This window comes from Odocoileus virginianus, chromosome 31 (assembly GCF_023699985.2).
Source record: "Odocoileus virginianus isolate 20LAN1187 ecotype Illinois chromosome 31, Ovbor_1.2, whole genome shotgun sequence".
Classification (NCBI taxonomy): Eukaryota; Metazoa; Chordata; class Mammalia; order Artiodactyla; family Cervidae; genus Odocoileus; species Odocoileus virginianus.
Window position 1 is genome coordinate 26,688,503 of NC_069704.1, and position 21,429 is coordinate 26,709,931.

Consider the following 21,429-nt stretch of genomic DNA (forward strand, 5'->3'; position numbering starts at 1 on the left):
TAAATTACCGATAACCAATGATATGGATGTATCTCAAAATAAGCCAAGCAGAAAAGGCTGCTTTCGATGAAGTTGAACTAGTTCACAGGCAGAACTAATCTATGAAGTTGAAGTAGTGATAATCTCTGGGGCTCTGGGTTGAGAGGGTGGGTATTAGTTTGCTTGAGCTGCCATGACAAAATACCATAGAAACAACAACAAAAATTATTATCTCATAGTTTTGGAGGTTAAAGTCTGAGATTCATGTGTCAGCAGGGCTGGTTTCTCCTGAGGCCTTTTCCATGACTTGGAGATGACAGTCTTCTCTCTGCATCCTTACATGGTGTTTCATCTATTTGTGTGTGTCTATATCCTAATCTCTTCTTCTTATAAAGACACCAGTCATATTGGATTAAGGTTACCACTTGCAAGACCTCATTTTAATTTAATTATACCTCTATAAAAACTCAATCTCCAAATATAGTAACATTCTGAGGTACTGAAGATTAGGATTTTTAACATGTAAATTCTGTGGGACACAATACAGCCCATAATCCTCCTTAAGAATGAGAATGAGGCAAGGATATCTTCTTTTACTATTCTTATTCATCAGAGTGGTAGATTCCTTAGCCAGCACAATAAATGCAAGGAACTAAAATGTATACATAACAGAATGGGAGAAATAAGAATGCCCATATTTACAGATGACATGAGTGTCAACAAAGAAAATTCCAAGAATCTACATCATATTCAATGATGAAAAGCTGAAAGCATTTACTCTAAGATCAGGAACAAGACAAGGATGCCCACTCTCACTACTTTTGGGCAACACAGTATTGGAAGTCCTAGCCACAGCAATCAGACAAGAAAAAGAAACAAAATAAATTCAAACTGCAGAGAAAGAAGTAAAGCTGTCACTGTTTACAGACGACATGATACTATATATAGTAAGTCCCCTACTTACAAATAGTCAAGTTGGAAACTTTCAAAGATATGAATGTGCATTCCATTGACATCGGGGGTGAATTAAAGTGCAACTTGCCCTCCATCTCTTATTGCTGGTGATCTTTCAGCCCTACCATCTCCCACCTCCTCTACCTCCTCCAGTCAATAATTCTTCTTGTCTGTTCACTTGATGCTAGACCAAGTATGCTAGCTGTTGTATGTACTTTTAAGTTACTGTAAGATTTAAAAATGTTTTCTTTGTTTTGTGTATTTATTTTCATGTATCATTTATGTGAAAAGTATTATAAACTTATTACAGTACAGTACTATATAGCCCATTGTGTTAGTTGGGTACCCAACTAAAATAAACACACAAAATAAAGAAAACATTTTAAAAACAGAAAAGGAGACACAGATGTACAGAACAGACTTTTGGACTCTGTGGGAGAAGGCGAGGGTGGGATGTTCTGAGAGAATAGCACTGAAACAAGTATACTATCAAGGGTGAAACAGATCACCAGCCTAGGTTGGATGCATGAGACAAGTGCTCAGGGCTGGTGCACTGGGAAGACCCATAAGGATGGGATGGGGAGGGAGGCAGGAGTGGGGATCGGGATGGGGAACACATGTAAATCCATGGCTGATTCATGTTAATGTATGGCAAAAACCACTACAATGTTGTAAAGTAATTAGCCTCCAACTAATAAAAATAAATGGAAAAAAAAAGAAAACATTTTTAATCTCACAGTAACTGAAAAGTACATACAACAGCTAACATACTGGGTCTGACATCAAGTGAACAGACAAGAAGAATTATTGACTGGAGGAGGTAGAGGAGGTGGGAGATGGTAGGGCTGAAGGATCACCAGCAATAAGAGATGGAGGGCAAGTTGCACTTTAATTCACCCCTGATGTCAATGGAATGCACATTCATATCTTTGAAAGTTTCCAACTTGACTATTTGTAAGTAGGGGACTTACTATGTATAGTATCATGTCATCTGTAAACAGTGACAGCTTTACTTCTTTCTCTGCAGTTTGAATTTATTTTGTTTCTTTTTCTTGTCTGATTGCTGTGGCTAGGACTTCCAATACTGTGTTGCCCAAAAGTAGTGAGAATGGGCATCCTTGTCTTGTTCCTGATCTTAGAGTAAATGCTTTCAGCTTTTCACCATTGAGTATGATGTATAAAACTAAGCTAATTGCATCTGGTCCCATCACATTATGGCAAATAGATGGGGAAACAATGGAAACAGTAACAGACTTTATTTTGGGGGGTCCAAAATCACTGCGGATGGTGACTGCAGCCATGAAATTAAAAGATGCTTACTCCTTGGAAGGAAAGTTATGACCAACTTAGACAGCATATTAAAAAGCAGAGACATTACTTTGCCAACAAAGGTCCATCTAGTCAAAGGTATGGTTTTTCCAGTAATCATGTATGGATGTGAAAGTTGGACTATAAAGAAAGTGGAGTACTGAAGAACTGATGCTTTTGAGCTGTGGTGTTGGAGAAGACTCTTGAGAGTCCCTTGGACTGCAAGGAGATCCAACCAGTCCATCCTAAAGGGTATCAGTCCTTTGTTGAACCTGAAACTCCAATACTTTGGCCACATGATGGGAAGAACTGACTCATTGGAAAAGACCCTGATGCTGGGAAAGATTGAAGGCAGGAGGAGAAGGGGATGACAGATGATGAGATGGTTGGATGACATCACTGACTCAATGAACATAAGATTGAGCAAGCTCTGGGAATTGGTGATGGAGAGGGAAGCCTGGTGTGCTACAGTTCACGGGGTCACAAAGAGCCGGACACAACTGAATGACTAAACTGAACTGAGGCTAACTTTGTTGGACTTATGAACAAACTGTACTTATGAACATACTCTCAGAATGGAGTTTGTTTTTATGTACGAAACTTACTTTATAAAAAATCGTAACGATGACACCAAAAAGCTATTGGAACTAGTAAATGAATTCAGTAAAGTTGCTGGATATGGAATTAATATATAGGAATTGGTTGGATTCCTATACACTCACAGTGAACTATCAGAAAGAGAAATTAAGAAAACAAACCCATTTACAATTTCATTAAAAAGAATAAAAACACCCAAGAGTAAATCTAAATAAGGAGGTAAAAGATCCATACTCAAAAAACTCTAGACATTGATGAAAGAAATTGAAGGCAACACAAATGGAAAGATATACTGTGCTCATGGACTAGAAGAATTAATATTGTTAAAATAATCATTCTACCCAGGGCAATCTACACATTCACTGCAATCTCTATCAAAATATCAATGGCATTTTTCACAGAAAAAGAACAAATAATTCTAAAGTTTGTATGGAAACCAAAAGACTCTGAATAGCAAAAACAATCTTGAGAAACAACATAGTTGAAATTATCAAGTTCTCTGACTTCAGACTATACTACAAAGCTGCAGTAATCAAAGCTGTATGGTACAGGCACAAAAACAGACACATAGATGAATGGAACAGAATAGAGAGCCCAGAAATGAACCCACACTTAAGTGATCAACCAATCTAAGACAAAGGAGGCAAGAATATACAATGGGTAAAAGCCCAATAAATGATGTTAGGAAAACTGGACAGCTAAGTGCAAAAGAACCAAAGTGAACTATGTTACACCATATAATAAAATAAATGCAAAATGGTCTAAAGGTTTAAATGTAAGACCTGAAACCATAAAAGTCCTAGAAGAAAACATAGACAGTATCCTCTTTGATATCAGTCTTAGAAGTATTTATTGGATATGTCTCCTCAAGCAAGAGAAACAAAAGCAAAAATAAGCAAAGGAAGTTGCATCAAATTAAAAAGCTTTCACACAGTGAAGGAAGCTATCCACAAAATGAAAATCTTGCCTACTGAATGGGAGAAGATATTTGCAAACCATATATCTGATAAGGGGTTAGTATCCAAAACATACAAAAAAAGTCAAAAGTCAACGTCACCCTGATTAAAAAAAATGGGAAGAAGACTTGAATAGACTTTTTTCCTCCAAAGAAGACACATAGATGGTCAACAGACACATGAAAAGATGGCCAACATTACTAATCATCAGGGAAATGCAAGTAAAAACCACAAAGAGATATTACCTCACATCTGTCAGAATGATTGTTATCAAAAAGATAACAAATAACCTGTTTTGGGGAGGATGTGGAGAAAAGGCAACCCTCATGATCTGCTGGTGAGAAGGTAAACTGGTGCAGCCACTATGGAAAACAGTAAAAAAAATTAAATATAGAACTACCATATCATCCAGCAATTCTACTCCTGGGCATTTTTCTGAGAAAAACAAAAACACTAATTTGGACACTCCTATGTTTTCTGCAGCATTATTTATAATAGCCAAGATATGGAAGCAAATTAAATGTTCCATGATAGATGAATGGATAAAGAAGATATGATGTAGATAGACAGATAGAGATATATACACAGATAGAGATATATACACAATGGAATAGATGTTGAGGCTGAAGCTCCAATACTTTGGCGACCTGATGCAAAGAGCTGACTGGTTGGAAAAGACCCTGATGCTGGGAAAGATTGAGGGCAGGTGGAGAAGGGGATGACAGAGGATAAGATGGTTGGATGGCATCACCGACTCAACGGACATGGGTTTGGGTGGACTCCAGGAATTGGTGATGGACAGGGAGGCCTGGTATGCTGTGGTTCATGGAGTTGCAAAGAGTCGGACACGACTGAGTGACTGAAATGAACTGAACTGAACACACAAAATGAAAATTTTTCTTTAATCACGAAGTCATGTCTGCTCCATGGACTGCATCTCACCAGGCTTCCCTGTCCTTTACTATATCCTAGAGTCTGTCCAAATTCATGTCCACTGAGTTGGTGATGTTATCTAACCATCTCATCCTCTGCCACCCTCTTCTCCTTTTGCCTTCAATCTTTACCAGCATCAGGGTCTTTTTCAATTAGTTGTCTCTTTACATCAGGTGGCCAAAGCACTGGAGCTTCAGCTATAGCTTCAGTCTTTCCAATGAATATTCAGGGTTGATTTCTTTTAGAATTGACTGGTGTGAACTCCTTGCTGTCCAAGGTACTCTCAAATGTCTTCTCCAGCAGCACAATTCAAAAGCATCAGTTTTTCAGTGCTCAGTCTTCTTTATGGTCCAACTCTCACATCCATACATGACTACCGGAAAAACCATAGCTTTGACTATACGGACCTTTGTTGGCAAAGTGATGTCTCTGCTTTTTAATATGTTGTCTAGGCTTGTCATAGCTATTCTTCCAAGGAGCAAGCATCTTTTAATTTCATGACTGCAGTCACCATGAATGGAATGCTACTCAGCCATAAAAAAGATGAAATCTTGCCATTTCCAGTAACATGTTTGGCCTTTCAGGGTATTATGTTAAGTGAAATCATTTGGAAGGAGAGAAACACTGCACAAGTGGGCCCTGTGCCTGTCTGTGCCTCTTCCACTCACCGGTCACATGGGACCCACGTGCAGCAGGCCCTGGGGCACCTGTCAGGCCCCAAGGACAGGGCAAAGTGTCCAACACTGTACTTCTTTCAACAAGTTGGGCAACTTTGCCAAGACAGCTGGATGGGAGGCTGGGATGAGAATCCAAGAGACTTTGGATAGGGGAGCAACTTTGTCAGCTTTCAGGCCCCAGTGACAAATTCTGAGGAATATTCCACTTATCAGTAGACAACACCCAGGAAAGGAAAAAGGAAATCTTTCCAGGCCCACATAAATCTCGCCACTTTGGGGTGGTGAACTTTCTGGGAGTTTCCTCCTCTCAATGCTTCTCGGTAATCTAAATTTCTATGAAGAACATTTATTATATTTGCAATTGGGAGAAAAGCCAACCTATTTAAAAAATCAGCTAATAAAATCTCCATGCTCTTTCAAGATTCAAAATTTCCAGTCATTACAGGGTCAGAGCCAGCTGTCTCCATGTCTGTTTACATATGGAAATTTTAATTTCTACTTAGCTGTCCTAAATCTCTCTGAGGAAAAATGTGGTCAAGAAATCCCAAAAGAAGGGACTCTGAATGTAATTCTGCTTTCCGAGAACCTGTTTTTACAAAAACTTTTCTAGATTGCTCTAAACTGAAAGTATGTTTTGTTCAAAGGCAGAAAATTTTTCCTAAACTTGAGTACGTCCTTGAACTTCACCCATTTTCACCATCAATCAGGCAGCTAGGAGGGTGAACAGGCCAGGACCTGTTCATAGGTCCTGAGAGGCCACATCCTGGCCAGGTGACAGTGGGACAACCCCTTCACCCCAACACGAGGCTACGGGGACTCCCTGGGAAAATTGTATGTCAGATGCCAAGGTGGAGGCAGTGAGCAGCTGATTAATCATCACTCACTTTACTTTCTTATTTATTTTTTAAAAGAAGACTTGCTATAAAAATATTTGACAGTTTAGTCATCTCAGCCAAGAGGAGCCTTTGGCATCGCACTGGAGAAGCAATCTCGGCCTCAAGCCCTTAGATGAAGTGGCATTTAAGAGCTTTCCAGACAGGACGGGATAATTACAGAGAGGCCCTGGCATAGGCTGCAGTGACATTCAAGCCTGAAGTGGAAGCAACCTCTTATCTTTAACAAAGAGCTCTGATGATCAACACTGAAAGGAAAGTGCTGTGTCTGGGACGTGCTTTTTTTTTAACCCTGTAAGAAAAAAAAAAACATCACTGTGTGAATAAAGAGCTACATGAAGAAGTAAGGCAATAAGAGTGGCCTGGCCCCACTCTTCAGGTCCAGGTGTCTGGATACAGAGTGATTCCAACATTGTTCTGGCAACTGCACAGCCTCAAGCAGAACACGGCTGAGCCCAGAGAGATTCGGGTCTCCCCTGCATGCTAAGGTTCCACCCACATTAGAGTTGGCCTGGTGGCATTTGGGCAGTCACTTGGATTCTTCCTTTCTTATTCAGTTTCTTTGTCTTTGCTCCTGATCAACCAAAGGCAGTTCAGAACTCAACAGCTCTGCTTATTTAGATGGCTTCCTTTCAGGGCACTGATGTGCTGGCAGCTCTGGGAGAAGATAGCTAGAGAGAACTGGAATCTACTCACAGCACCACTGTCATAGTGAAAAAACAAAAAGGAGTGAAGGGACGGAAGAATGAGGGGAGGGAAAGGGGAGAAAATCTAAGTGTCCCTTAGCAGGGGTCTAAAGCTGAGGGACGGGCCTTCCCTGGTAGCTCAGATGGTGAAGAATCTGCCTGCAATGCAGGAGACCTGGGTTCAAACCCTGGGTTGGGAAGATCTCCTGGAGGAGGACATGGCAACCCACTCCAGTATTCTTGCCTGGAGAATTCCCACGGACAGAGGAGCCTGGTGGGCTACGGTTCATGGGGTTGGACACCACTGAGCGACTAAGTACAGCACGAAGCTGAGGGACAGTCTCAGGAAGCAATGTCGGGCTGGGAGCATCTGCCCATCCCTGCAATTAATTATTTTTAGGCAGCAGAGTTTATTTTGCAGACAAAAGTTTTTGAAGCTTGGTTTAAGGCAAAGGATGATGGGGAGAATAGAGAACAGTTGCCCACTTTGCCATGGACGCTCTTAGGCTCCTCATATATGTAGGGAGTGGGGAAGGTAGGGAGGACCTTCTCTGCAGCAGCTCCTGACTTTAGAAAGAAAGGCTGCCATTTCAGTGGTTCCCGAGGATGCTCCCTGCACATGATGCATACCCACAGGAGGACACGGCCAGACCCCCACCCACACCAGGGTTCCTTGACCAATCATCTAGGACAAAACAGTAACAGCCATGCTCTCCTGCACCCATTTTTGGAGAAGCAGCACAGGCTTCTGAAAAGTCACAGTCTGCTGACCAGGAGGCCCCAAGCTTCTATCTAGAGGCCCACAGTTTTATCCCATTTGCAGCCAGAGCAGCAGCTATGAGGGATCCTTTAGACGTGATGTTAAGAACATGGGAGTAGACAGCTATAATCCCACATCTGCATGGGATGCCAGTTTATTTTAGGATACTCTAAATTCAGCATAAGATGCATTCAACAAAAAATCCTAGCCTCTTCCAGCACAGTCCTCCTGGAATATTCTGAGATATAAAATCATGTACCAGGAGAACACAGGCCTTCCCTATTCATCTGTTCAAGCATGTATCACTAGTAACTTTTCATTTTAAAATCCCCAAATGGATCTCTAGAAAGTCCGTTGGAATTCTCTCAAAACACACTAGACAGAGCTCTCACCCCCAAGTCCAGGCCAAAGCGGAGTGAGTCATCCGCTCTCAAGCTATCCCCTCTTCCCTTGTTCCTGCAGGGGACAGAGAGCTGGGAGGGACATCCAGGAGGATGTGTTTCTGGGTTCCACTCTTTAGACAGAAGAATACTCACAGGTTCTAATAAGTCATAAGAACCTGACCTGGCAGTGGGGAGAGGACTCCGACTAAACTGGCCAAACTGAGCTCGCAGGTGCAGAGCTCTCTGCTCTCCCCTGCCTTCTTTCAATACCCAGGTTCTTAGAAGGGTGGGCCCAAGTCCAGAACTCCCACAGAACTCGATCATGTGGCTTCACACTCCACCCTCTGACACGCTCACAAGTTCTGTCTGCGAATACAACCAGCTCTTTTGAAAGGTGGGAGAGAAGGAGAGAGGGAAAGGAGACAGGAGAAAAAGGAGGGAAAGGGAGAGAAAGGAGAAGGAGGGAAGTCAACTAGTTGGTTAGTAGTTGGGTAGTGGCTGACTGGGGGCTTCCCAGGTGGTGCTGGTGGTATAGAACCTGCCTGCCAATGCAGGAGACATAAGAGATGTGGGTTTGATCCCTGGGTCGGGAAGATCCCTTGGACGAGGGCATGGCAACCCACTCCAGTATTCTTGCCTGGAGCATCCTATGGACAGAGGAGCCTGGTGGGCTACAGTCCACAGGGTCACAAAGAGTCAGACATGGCTGAAGCGACTGGGCATGCACACGTGCACACAGTGACTGGCTGGTCAGTTAGTCAGACTCTAACAGGGATCTTGCCTGTGGCCCCGGGGCAGCAGATGGCTGCAGCCTCTCTGTGAGTGTGGAATGAGGACAGGAGGACCACACTCCTTGGTAGCACATGGAGGGCATGGGTGCAGCAGTGTACACAGGGGGGGGTTCTGGCCCAGAAGGGATGGCTACTTGGTTCTTCCCAGACAGACTGCTGCAAACACAGGTGCCTCGCCTCTCACTGCTCACAGCTGGACCACGTAGACACCTGGTGGCCTTGGGTGGGCTGGGAATGCTGAGCTGTGGCTGTCCCGGATGTCCGGATGTCCCAGAGAAGGTGGATGCCCCCAAAGCTGGCCTGAAGCTATAGGACTGAGGCAGAACTGGTGCCCAAGAGCTCGGGTAGGGTGTTCCCTCAGTCCTGGCAGATGCTTCAGTCAGACAGGCTGCATCTGCCGCAAAGTGCACCCCTCAGCTCCCTTCACACACACTAAGGACCACTGGACAGCGGGGAGAACTGAAGCGCTGGTGGTGTGTGCTCCCCCCAGCCCCGATGGCAGGCAGATGTGCCCTGCTCTGAGCCCCCCAGACCTATGTGAGCTGGTCTGTTCCTGGTGCCTAGGGCAGGGCCAGGCCCCCCACAGCCCTGACTGAGGTCACCGAGTGAGCCACTAAGGGCCGGAGGATGAGCTGTCAAGATCCCCCAAAGGGCAGATAAGGAAACTGAGGCCCAATCCAAGCTCTGCCTGATGGGGGTCTCTGTGCCAGCGGGATCCAGCCCAACCTGGCTTGCCTGTCACCCTCTTGTCTGCACCGAGCAGGCCCTGCATCCAAAGAGAGCTGGCCTTCAGCTGACCAACTGGCTAGACACAGGGAGGGAAAAGCCACAAAATAAGCCTGCACAGTATCACCTCTCATGAACAGCCTATCTGGGGTTGAGATGTGCTGCTTTCATTTGAATTGAGTCTGAGCACATGTGCACACAGACCCCCCACACCGACTCATACTTTTTACTTCAAGCTAATTCAAGAAGTGATGCTGCATCCCCCAGTCACCCTAGAAACCCACAACGACAGCTTAGACCTTCTCAATGTCCAGATTCCTAGATGTAGACAGGGAACACACCACCAAAGAGCCAGGGACAGCCTGGGGTCTCCAAGAACCTGGGAATAAGCACTTTACACTCTCTTTAAAGCAAAAAATCCCCTTATCCACATTTATCAGAAGGGCTGGTTTTTCTAATGTAAAAGAAAGTAAGTGAGAAAGAGAAAGAAATAATAAGACAACTCTGGAACCTAAAATGCAGATTACTAAGTGACAGAAACCAATCTGAAAATGTTACATACTGTGTGAGTCCAATAGTGTGACACTCTGGAAAAATCACTGGAGTTAGGACTTGCCAGGGTTTAAGGGAGGAGGGATGAATAGGTGGAGCACAAAGGATTTTTAGAGCAGTGAAACTACACTGTATGATACTATAAAGGTGGATACCTGCTATTTGTCCAAGCTCACAGCATGTACACACCTAGAGTGAACCCTAATGTAAAACATGGACTCTGGGTGATTATGATGTGTCGAAGTAGGTTCATCAGTTGTAACAGACACACCACCCTGGTGAGGGATGCTGATAACGGGGGAGGTAGGGAGAAGCGGTCAGGGAGTTATATGAAAAATCTCTGTACCTTCCCCTCAATTTTGCTGTGAACCTAAAACTAAAATAACAATAATAAAGTCTATTAAAAAAAAAAAAAAAGACAATCCTGACATGTGAAATCCCTGTTATCATGGCAACCTCATGCAGGGGTATTTCTCAAGCACCCAGTCTATTCCCTCCCCATCCATTTCAAAAGGGGAAAAAAAAGAAAGAGTGAGGTGAGGGTGAGGGAAATCCAGAATTAAACAAGGCCCCACCACAGAACCCAACATCCTGCATTTGTTCAAAAAATACTCTGGACAATTTTGTTCAAGAGCCAGGGACCCCTCAGCAAAGCCAGCCCAGGTTGTCAGCCTAGACCCTGGTGTGCTCAAATGGAGGCAGACCCCCTCCTCCAGCCACACAGCAGGCGCACTCCAACCCCAGCCCAACAACCCCGGAGAATAAACAGCACCCAAGGAACCCAGGGAAGTGACACCCAGGATTTCAACACCACCCGAAATGAGAAAATCTCTCCCCTTTTCAGACATTGGTCTACTCACCGCCTTCTCTTGGCGAGGAAACCCATGAAACTCGCAAACAAGCAGAGCCAGGGGGTACCCACAGGCCTGGGCAGCCCCACTGGCCACTCCTGCCTGGGACAGCTTGCTGCCTGAGACCCCAGGCGGGTCACCAAGGAGCAGGATGCCACCCCAGTCTCCCACGCTGGGGCGCCGCAGGCCTCCTCCCTCTGGGCACGCTGTGCTGTGGGCAGTGAGTCCAGGGTGAGGCTGGCAGGAACCCCACGAGCTCAGGGCTGGTGGTCTGGAGTGGCTCTGCCTCCCTGTTCCAGGCCTCAAGGGGCCCCAGTGGCACCCACGGCAGCCTCTTTTCTTCTCTGTCTAATCTCACAGCTGCAGGGAGACGCTGAGCCCTGACAAAGCCCGCCTGCTCCTCCAGAGCCAGCAGGAGGGGTGAGGGGAGTGCAGCCCGCAGCCCGCAGCCTGGGATGCCGACTGTCACCATGGCAACAGGAAGGGTGGGGGGAGGGTGGGTGACGAGCTGGTGGGACCTGTAGGGCCAGGGAGTCTCTACAACCATGGGCCACGGAGGAGGCCCCGGCAGGCTGTGAGGGGCCTTGTTTCTTGTTCTGAACACCTCTGCCACCCACCTTCTCTCTTGCAGACTTTTTTTAGAAGATTCTGTGGCAACAGGGCATTTAAAATGCTTCATCACCACAATGATGTAGTGTACAGACACTTAACACATGCCCACAAGGAATACTCATCTGCTTAAAGAGTCCTTTGTTTGGAGACTATGAGTGTGTGTGGGGGGTGTGTCTCTCACATTCAGGCTTGCCCCCACACCCACATTTTACACCCATACATGCCTGCACCCCTCATTTGGAGAGTGCTAACTGAAACCTGGATCCTCAGGGTATGTCAGATCCCCTGAGCCCTGTCTGTGAAAGTGACACAGACTTATTTGTTTCCTGCTGCACACCTCTAAGATGAGTAAGGTGAATATGGTTATCATGGAGTTTTCTGCCAAGGTCACCAAGGAGCTATGGGCCCCGCTGAGGTCATTTCCTCTGTAAGTGATAAGCCTGGGCCGAATGCCTGCGTCACATACTTTTGAAAATGCCAAAACCACAACTGGCCAGCATTGAGCAGGCCTAGGGCACGGATGTGAAGCAGAAAGCCGCCCAAGCCAGCCATCTTTCCTGGCCCGGTACTCCAATGCCTTGAGCAGTGGCATCTCAGCTTCCCACTGGACCTGAGTGTCCTTCATTCCCCTGCTCACGGTCTCATTAAACATCTTCATAATTCAATGTCTGCAGGCCTACAAATGCCCACTGAAGTCCCCTTGGGGAGGGGCCTGGGAGGACACAGAGGGTTTGAAACCTCAAAGTCTTCACTTCTCACTCTATGAATTTATCTATACATGTACATTTGTGGTAGCATTAAAACAACTTGCAAAGAGAATGTGCTAATATGTTCCTTAGGGCATTCAGGAAGGAGGGGACATATGTATACCTGTGGCAGATTCATGATGATGTGTGGCAGAGGCCACAGAATATTGTAGAGCAATTGTCCTCCAATAATTGTATTTTGTGCTAAAGTTCTCAATATTGTATGATTATAATCTTTGATAATTATTAGTAACTCAAGAACAATTATGTTTTATGTGTATTGTTCAATTGTCATCACCAATAGAATGATACTCAGAAAAAAAAGGTTTAGTTATTGGTAACGAAAAATTTTAGGTTGATACATAAGTCCTCAATGGAAGTTCAAAGAGAGGCAAAGAATAATTTTCTCACATGTTGTAAATATTAGAATTTTAAAATTAAAATGTTACATCACTTTAACAAGGTAATTCATAGAGTACACTTACTATAGTAATTTGATATGTCATTGTTCAGTCACTCAGTCATATCCAACTCTTTGCGACCCCCGCAACCCCATGGACTGCAGCACGCCAGGTTTCCCTGTCCTTCACCATCTCCTGGAGCTCGCTCAAACTCATGTCCATTGAGTCGGTGATGCCATCCAACAATTTTGTCGTCCCCTTCTCCTCCTGCCTTCAATCTTTCCCAGCATCATGGTCTTTTCTAATGAGTTGGCTCTTTGTATTAGGTGGCCAAAGTATTGGAGCTTCAGATTCAGCATCAGTCCTTCCAATGAATATATATTATGATTAACCAATTTGTTCTCCTTGAAGTCCAAGGGACTCAGTGTACAGCTTTACCTTATCCAGAGAGATATACTTTAATCTAGATCAGAAAGTCAAGGAAAGATCCAGACATCATGACAATCTGGGGAAGATTCAGGAAAAATAACAAAAGAAGTATGGGATCCCAAAAAGGAAAAAGTGTTAGTGAGCAGTTTGGCAAAATTTGGAATTGTTCTGGTGACATGTTTTCACTATGAACTTAAAGGATGACAAGTGCAGCTTCAGCTACTGAAATTCAATCCTCTGAGACTATGATGTTTAAAACCTGGAGCAACTCTTCCTTGGAAAAAACAGATTCCAAATCTCAATTTTGGATACTTCCTTCACTTAGCCAAGAAGAGCATCTATGGACAAAGAATCCAACTTAGACCCTGACCTGATGTCCTCAAGCTCCAGATTTCATCTGTACCTGCAGAGGACCTGGGGACTTGAACCTGAGGGCTGCCAATCCCACCTGATTTCCAGCTGCCAGCCTTTCACACCTGCAGCCCAGGGCAGCTCAACCCAGCATAGATCCCTGAGCACACCTTCCTTGTCCTGAAAATACAAAATGTGCCTGAAGTTGTGGCACCAGAAAGAAAGGAAATGCTCAAACAAACAAAATAGACTGTCAATAGAAATCAGGACTTGACGTGGAGGAGCTCCTACTTGCCACAGCTGGAATAATTTGAGCAACAAAATAAATGACATTTAGGTCTTTAATCCGTCTTGATTTTATCTTTCTTTATAGTGTTAGGAGGTGTCCTAATTTCATTCTTTTGCACTTAGTTATCCAGTTCTTCTAGCATGACTTATTGAAGAGACTATTTTTTTCCCATTGTATATTCTTGCCTCCTTTGTCAAAGATAAGGTGCACATATGTGTACAGTGTGTTTATCTCCAGGCTCTCTATCCATTGGGGTATACTTCTATTTTTGTGACAGTACCATACTGTCTTGATGACTGTAGCTTTGTAGTATTGAAATCAGGTGAGTTGACTCCTCCAGCTCCATCCTTCTTTCTCAGGATTGCTTTTGTTTCCATACGAATTTTGAAATTTTTTGTTTCAGTTCTGTGAAAGATGCCATTGATAATTTGATAGGGATTGCACTGAATCTGTATATTGCTTTTGGTAGTACAGTCATTTTCACAATATTGATTCTTCCAACCCAGGAGTGTGGAATATCCCTCCATCTGTTTATGTCATCTTTGATTTCTTTCATCAGTGGCTTATAGTTTTCTGCATATAGCTCTTTTGTCTCCTTAGGTAGGTTTATTCCTAGGTATTTTATTCTTTTAGTTGCAGTGGTAAATGGGATTGATTCCTTTATTTCTCTTTCTGACTTCTCATTGTCAGTATATAGGAATGCAAGTGATTTCTGTGTATTGATTTTGTATCCTGTGACTTTACTAAATTCACTGATTAGTTCTAGTGATTTTCTGATAGTATCTTTAGGGTTTTCTATGTACAGTATCATGTCATCTACAAATAGTGAGAGTTTGACTTCTTCCTTTCCAATCTGGATTCCTTTTATTTCTTTCTCTTCTCTGATTGCCATTGTTAGGACTTCCAGAACTATGTTGAATACAAATGGCAAGAGAGGACATCCTTGCCTTGTTCCTGATCTTAGAGGGAATGCTTTCAGTTTCTCGCCATTGAGAATAATGTTTGCTGTGGGTTTGTTGTATATGGCCTTTATTATGTTAAGGTAGTTTCCTTCTATGCTCATATTTTTTCCTTTTACATTAATTAATTTATTTTAATTGGAGGCTAATTACTTTACAATATTGTAGTGGTTTTGTCATACATTGACATGAATTGTCCATGGCTGTACACGTGTTCCCCATCCTGAACCCCCCTCACACCTCCCTCCCCATCCCATCCCTCAGGGTCATCCCAGTGCACCAGCCCTGAGCACCCTGACTCACGCATCAAACCTTGACTGGCGATCTGTTTCACATATGATAATATACATTTCAATGCTATTCTCTCAAATCATCCCACCCTTGCCTTTTCCCACAGAGTCCGAAGGACTGTTCACATCTGTGTCTCTTTTGCTGTCTCACATATCGCGTCATCGTTACCATCTTTCTAAACTCCATATACATGCGTTAGTATACTGTATTGGTCTTTTTCTTTATGACTTACTTCACTCTATATGATAGGCTCTAGTTTCATCCACCTCATTAGAACTGATTCAAATGCATTATTTTTAATGGCTGAGTAATATTCCATTGTGTATATGTACCACAGCTTTTTTATCTATTCATCTGCTGATGGACGTCTAGGCTGCTTCCATGTCCTGGCTATTGTAAACAGTGCTGCGATGAACATTAGGGTACACGTGTCTCTTTCAGATCTGGTTTCCTCGGTGTGTATGCCCAGAAGTGGGATTGCTGGGTCATATGGCAGTTCTTTTTCCAGTTTTTTAAGGAATCTCCACACTGTTCTCCATAGTGGCTGTACTAGTTTGCATTCCCACCAACAGTGTAAGAGGGTTCCCTTTACTCCATACCCTCTCCAGCATTTATTGTTTGTAGACTTTTTGATAGCAGCCATTCTGACTGGCATGAGATGGTACCTTATTGTGGTTTTAATTTGCTTTTCTCAGATAATGAGTGATGTTGAGCATGTTTTCATGTGTTTGTTAGCCATCTTTATGTCTTCTTTGGAGAAATGTCTGTTTAGTTCTTTGGCCCATTTTTTGATTGGGTCATTTATTTTTCTGGAATTGAGCTACAGGAGCTGCTTGTATATTTTGGAGATTAATTCTTTGTCAGTTGCTTCATTTGCTATTATTTTCTCCCATTCTGAAGGCTGTCTTTTTACCTTGCTTATAGTTTCCTTCATTGTGCAAAAGATTTTAAGTTTAATTAGGTCCCATTTGTTTATTTTTGCTTTTATTTCCATTACTCTGGGAGGTGGGTCATAGAGGATCCTGCTGTGATTTATGTCAGACAGTGTTATGCCTATGTTTTCCTCTAGGAGTTTTTAGTATCTGGTCTTATGTTTAGATCTTTAATACATTTTGAGTTTATTTTTGTGTATGGTGTTAGAAAGTGTTCAAGTTTCATTCTTTTACAAGTGGTTGACCAGTTTTCCCAGCACCACTCATTAAAGAGATTGTCTTTTCTCTGTTGTATATTCTTGCCTCCTTTGTCAAAGATAAGGTATCCATAGGTGTGTGGATCTATATCTGGGCTTTCTATTTTGTTCCATTGATCGATATTTCTGTCTTTGTGCCAGTACCATACTGTCTTGATGACTGTTGCTTTGTAGTATAGTTTGAAGTCAGGCAGGTTGATTCCTTCAGTTCCATTCTTCTTTCTCAAGATTGCTTTGGCTATTCGAGGTTTTTTGTATTTCCATACAAATTGTGGAATTATTTGTTCTAGTTCTCTGAAAAATACTGTTGGTAGCTTGGTAGGGATTTATGCCCATTTTTTGAAGAATTTTTTTTTTATCATAAATGGGTGCTAAATTTTGTTTAAAGCTTTTCCTGCATCTGTTGAGATTATCATTTGGTTTTATCTTTCAATTTGTTAACTTGGTGCATCACATTGATTGATTTGTGTATATTGAAGAATCCTTGCATCCCTGGGATAAACATGACTTGATCATAGTGTGTTGTTGAATTCTGTTTGCTAGAGTTTTGTTGAGGATTTTTGCATATATGTTCATAAGTAATATTGGTCTTAATTTTCTTTTTTTTGTGATATCTTTGTTTAGTTTTGGTATCAGGATGATTGTGCCCTCATAGAATGAGTTTGGAAGTGTTCCTTCTTCTGCAATCTTTGGGAAGAGTTTCAGAAGGATAGGCATTAACTCTTCTCTAAATGCTTGACCAAATTCCCCTGTGAAGCCATCTGGCTCTGGGCTTTTGTTCTGGGGGAGATTTGTGATCAAATAAGCTGTCCTCATTTCTTTTTTTCTGTTCAGCATTAGTGATTTTCACTACTCTGTCTTCCAGCTTGCCGCTTTGTTCCTCTGTATCATTTAATCTACTGTTAACTCTATCCACTGTATTTTTCACTTGTTATTGTATTCTTTATCTCTGTTTTGTTGTTCTTCATATTTTCTGATGAGTTGTTTAAAACTTCTAACTTCTTGCTCTGTGTATCCATTCTCCTGAATTCTTTGACCATCTTTGTGATCATTACTCTGAATTCTTTCTTGGGTAGACTGCCTATATCCACTTTACTTAGTTCTTCTTCTGAGATTTTTATCTTGCTGCTTTGTTTGGAACATATACCCTTGGCAGCTCATTTTCAATTCTATATATCTGGAAGGTTGGTTATGTTTCCCAACCTCGGAGAAGTAGCCTCTTGTAGGGGATATCCTATGTATCCCAGCAGTATGCTCCCCTCTCATCACCAGAGCCATATACTCTAGAGGTGCCCTTTATGTGGACTGCAGGGGTCTTTTTGTTGTGGGCTGACTACTATGGGCAGTTTGGTAGGCTTGATTGGCTCTTGGTCTAGTTGGTTGCTAGGCCTTGCCTTGTGTAGAAGCTGCTGGCTGCTATTTGGCAGGGCTGGGTTACAGGCAGCAGTGTGCCACTGCTGTAATTTGTCCATGATAACCAGGGGCCTTTTTAAGATTTAGCCACTAAGGTTTGTAGTTATACAGTAATCAGTCTACTGGGAGCTGTACGTCACACAGTCTGAAGGCCTGGTAGGTAGTAGTCTCCAAAAATTCTTTCCCCAATGATATCCTCTGTAGTAGATATAATCTGAAAAATAGGAGTTAAGATACTGGCTCATCACTAGACTTTCACTGGGCTGTCAAGAATCAGTTCTATTCATATGACTACAATGCTCCCATAGTGACGTCAACTATGTTTGCAGACTGCCGTGTGATCTTCTCATGTTTCTAGAGCAAACATATGCGTTTACCCTTCTAAATGTCTGGTATAATTGTGTTCAAAGATACTACAATTCTCTTGCACTGAGATTATCTCAAGACACCAGTGTAAAGTTGACTTTTCCTCATTACATGACCTGTTTATTCATTCCTTTCAGCTCTCCCTGGTGGATTAAATGTTAAAGAATCTGCCTGCAGATTTGATCCCTGGGTTTGATCCCTGGGTCAGGAAGATCCCCTGGAGAAGTAAATGTCAACCCATTCCAGTATTCTTGCCTGGAATATTCCATGGACAGAGGAGCCTGGTGGGTTACAGTCCATGGGGTCTCAAGGAGTTGGACTTGGTTGAGTGATTGAGCACACACACACACGCATGCCCTACATGAACATCCCTTTAACAGTCCAGTTTTCCATGGCCCTTCTGCCTGACCATATGGCAAGTTATGGGCACTATCCATGAGTCAGTAAAAACCGACATAGAAGAGCTCATATCATTTGTTTTTTAATTATTTCATTACAGCAAGAGAACAGTATGCAACCCAGCCCACTGAGCTGACTTGTTCTTCAACTAGAGTTTTTCCATCAGTCAATCAGAGTACACTGACCTTCCAGCCAAGATGTTGTCTGTCTACCTAGGCACTGCCATTTGTAAACTAAATGACTCTTTCCTAGTCACTAGAGAGCTGTGGATTCAGCAGATCCTCAAAGCTGCCTTACAGGAAAAAGGCCACCTATACATGAATATGATGAGTACTTCCTTCCATTACCCAATAGCATGTTCCTGGAAAAACTATTTCCGTATTACTATGGAACTCTTCCTGGCACTGACTTCCTTATATCAGAATGTGTCTCTGATTTAACCCAATATATTCTGGGTATTTCAGGTTTCAAAAATCATTTTAGGAGGAAGACGCGGTCCCGGCTGCAGCGGAGCTTAGTGCTGCCTGCTCCTGTTCCTGACTCACCGCTGTTCGCTCTCGCCGAGGAACAAGTCGGTCAGGAAGCAGCGCCGCAGCCATGGCCTTTAAAGACACCGGCAAGACTCCTGTGGAGCCAGAGGTGGCCATTCACCGGATTAGGATCACCCTCACCAGCCGCAACGTGAAGTCTCTGGAGAAGGTGTGTGCTGACTTGATCAGAGGCGCGAAGGAAAAGAATCTCAAAGTGAAAGGACCAGTTCGGATGCCTACCAAGACTCTGAGAATAACTACAAGGAAAACTCCTTGTGGTGAAGGTTCTAAGACTTGGGATCGATTCCAAATGAGGATCCACAAGCGACTCATCGACCTGCACAGCCCTTCTGAAATTGTCAAGCAGATCACTTCCATCAGCATTGAGCCAGGAGTCGAGGTGGAAGTCACCATTGCCGATGCCTAAATCAATCTTTTTAATAAATGGATAATCAGTTGTTAAAAAAAAATCATTTTATACCTTCACTCACAGGGGCAGTTTCGATTAATACTCAGTCAAAAGCTAGTAATTGTGTCTGACACAGGATACACGGTACTACCACGGCTAGAAATTTTCCAGTCCAAAATCCCAGTGGTCACCACTGGGTGGCACTCATGGGCTTTTTTCCATGAACTCTAGTCTGCAAATATTCACGAGCATGCAAGTCATCCTCCTTTGCCGTGGGCCACATAGTTATTGTACAGAGAAGTTGTAGGTACCAGAACTCTAACTCCTAATATGTCACTAAAATGGTCATCTCCTTGACTACCAGATATCCAATACTGTTTCAAATTAACAATCTCTATGGGTTCAGATAGAATTAAGCCCTCTGTATTTCCCATTAACACAATTTTATGCTTTCTACTTTACAATACTAGGTAGGAGAAATGACTTTCAGTCAGATATAATATCCATTGATTAATGCATTTAGGTAAAAGAGATGCATCCACTTCACATAAAATCTATTCAAACATTCCAACTGTCCTCCAAATTTTCATCTATCAAACTATCAAACGTTTCTTCCTCTGTCTTCCCAATCTAATTGTAATCCTCATCAGGACCTCACCACCAAGTTTTGGAATCTCAGTGCATTGGCGTCTCAATGTCAGGATGTCCCAGAAAAGTTTCTTCTCCAATGCCTGGCCAATTTGCCCCCATACATCCATGTGACCTTATGACCCTGACTGGGGATTGGGCCAAAAGACACTGACTCCTTCATCAATACAGATTCAGAATAATTTGCTGGACCATCATCATCAGTGAGTCAAGATTAAGTTCCTCAGTCATCTTTGCCTTCTGTTTTAATTCCTCCAAACTAGGATAAATAGAGCATATTTGTTTAGATTTCTTCAAAGGTGAGGGAGTAGCTGGGGTTCCCATGGTCCAGCCCACCTCCATTACTGCTGCATTAAGACTTTTTTTTCAACTCCATCAATGTCCATTTTATTCATCCTATTTCTTAACTGTTTAAAGACTTCTATGTTTCTTGGAAAAGGCCTTTGACTATCCTCTTTGTCTTTCCCATTCCCTTGTGAATTATTCTAACTTTGTTAGTTTCTCTAAGACCCAGAAGGGGAAGCTGATGGCATTATCCACATAATGGAACAACTCCATTACGCACAATGAGACAACTTTAGTCATCGGCCCCTCCAGAGATCTGACTGATCTGGCATAACCCAGAGCCCCAGGCAGACAAAAATAGGCATTCACTATAAACCACACTGTTAGCATAAACTATCTAGCGTGGCCCAAGACCCTAGGTAAACAAAGACATTCTTATCAGACAGGATAATCCAAGTGCTTAGAAGTTATATGCCAAGATTCAGTCAAAGACCACTCCTTTCTTTGAAACAAGCTAGATTTAAGCATCCCAAGACTTCTGAGTTAACCTCTAATATCAGTCTTGAATTCTTTTGTTTAGCTTCCTACTAGTTGTTGTATTTTTTATCTGCCAATTCTACTAGCTATATTATGAAAGCTATTGGTGCATATATATTAACATACCACACTACCTTCCAGAATTCCCTTACTGATTGTTAAATCTGATTTTCATGGGTTTTCCAGGTACACAATTCTGTCACTTCCAAATGCTTATAGTCCAGTTTTCTGATTGTTGCCATAGTTTAAAGTAAACAATCAAGCATGTATAGTTCCTGATATTTGTGTTAAAGATGGTTACCATAAGATTATTTTCTAATCATTGATATTTTATCAGTTTCTAGAATGTCAGATATCATTTTCATTCTTTAAAAGCACAGGAAAACATCAAGACCAACACAGTTCATGGGTGTTCACTACCTTTAGCTCCTGTGTGAGTAAGCCTTTTGTTGCATATAAGTTCAATCAGAGTCAGTAATATTGAATGTTTGATGGATAAAAACAAGTCTTTAGATTGAATATCTTGAAA

General features: G+C 42.7%; 2 protein-coding genes across 2 annotated transcripts in view; one reads left to right on the top strand and one right to left on the bottom strand.

Moving 5' to 3' along the window:
• Positions 1-11,461, bottom strand: part of FGD3 (FYVE, RhoGEF and PH domain containing 3) — a 61,853-nt gene extending 50,392 nt beyond the window's left edge. The window contains exon 1 of the mRNA XM_070459449.1: positions 11,056-11,461. The gene's annotated coding sequence lies outside the window, so the exon portion shown is untranslated. The remainder of the gene's footprint in view (positions 1-11,055) is intronic.
• A 7,513-nt stretch (positions 11,462-18,974) lies between these two features.
• LOC139032359 (small ribosomal subunit protein uS10) lies at positions 18,975-19,491 on the top strand. The gene has a single exon (XM_070459127.1). It carries the CDS (start codon positions 19,089-19,091, stop codon positions 19,446-19,448), a length of 360 nt encoding a protein of 119 aa, XP_070315228.1. The 5' UTR covers positions 18,975-19,088; the 3' UTR covers positions 19,449-19,491.
• The last annotated feature ends 1,938 nt before the right edge of the window (positions 19,492-21,429 follow it).

Bases quoted from the DNA above. Each gene is read 5' to 3' on its own strand.
- LOC139032359 (XM_070459127.1), top strand. From the start codon at position 19,089: ATGGCCTTTAAAGACACCGGCAAGACTCCTGTGGAGCCAGAGGTGGCC.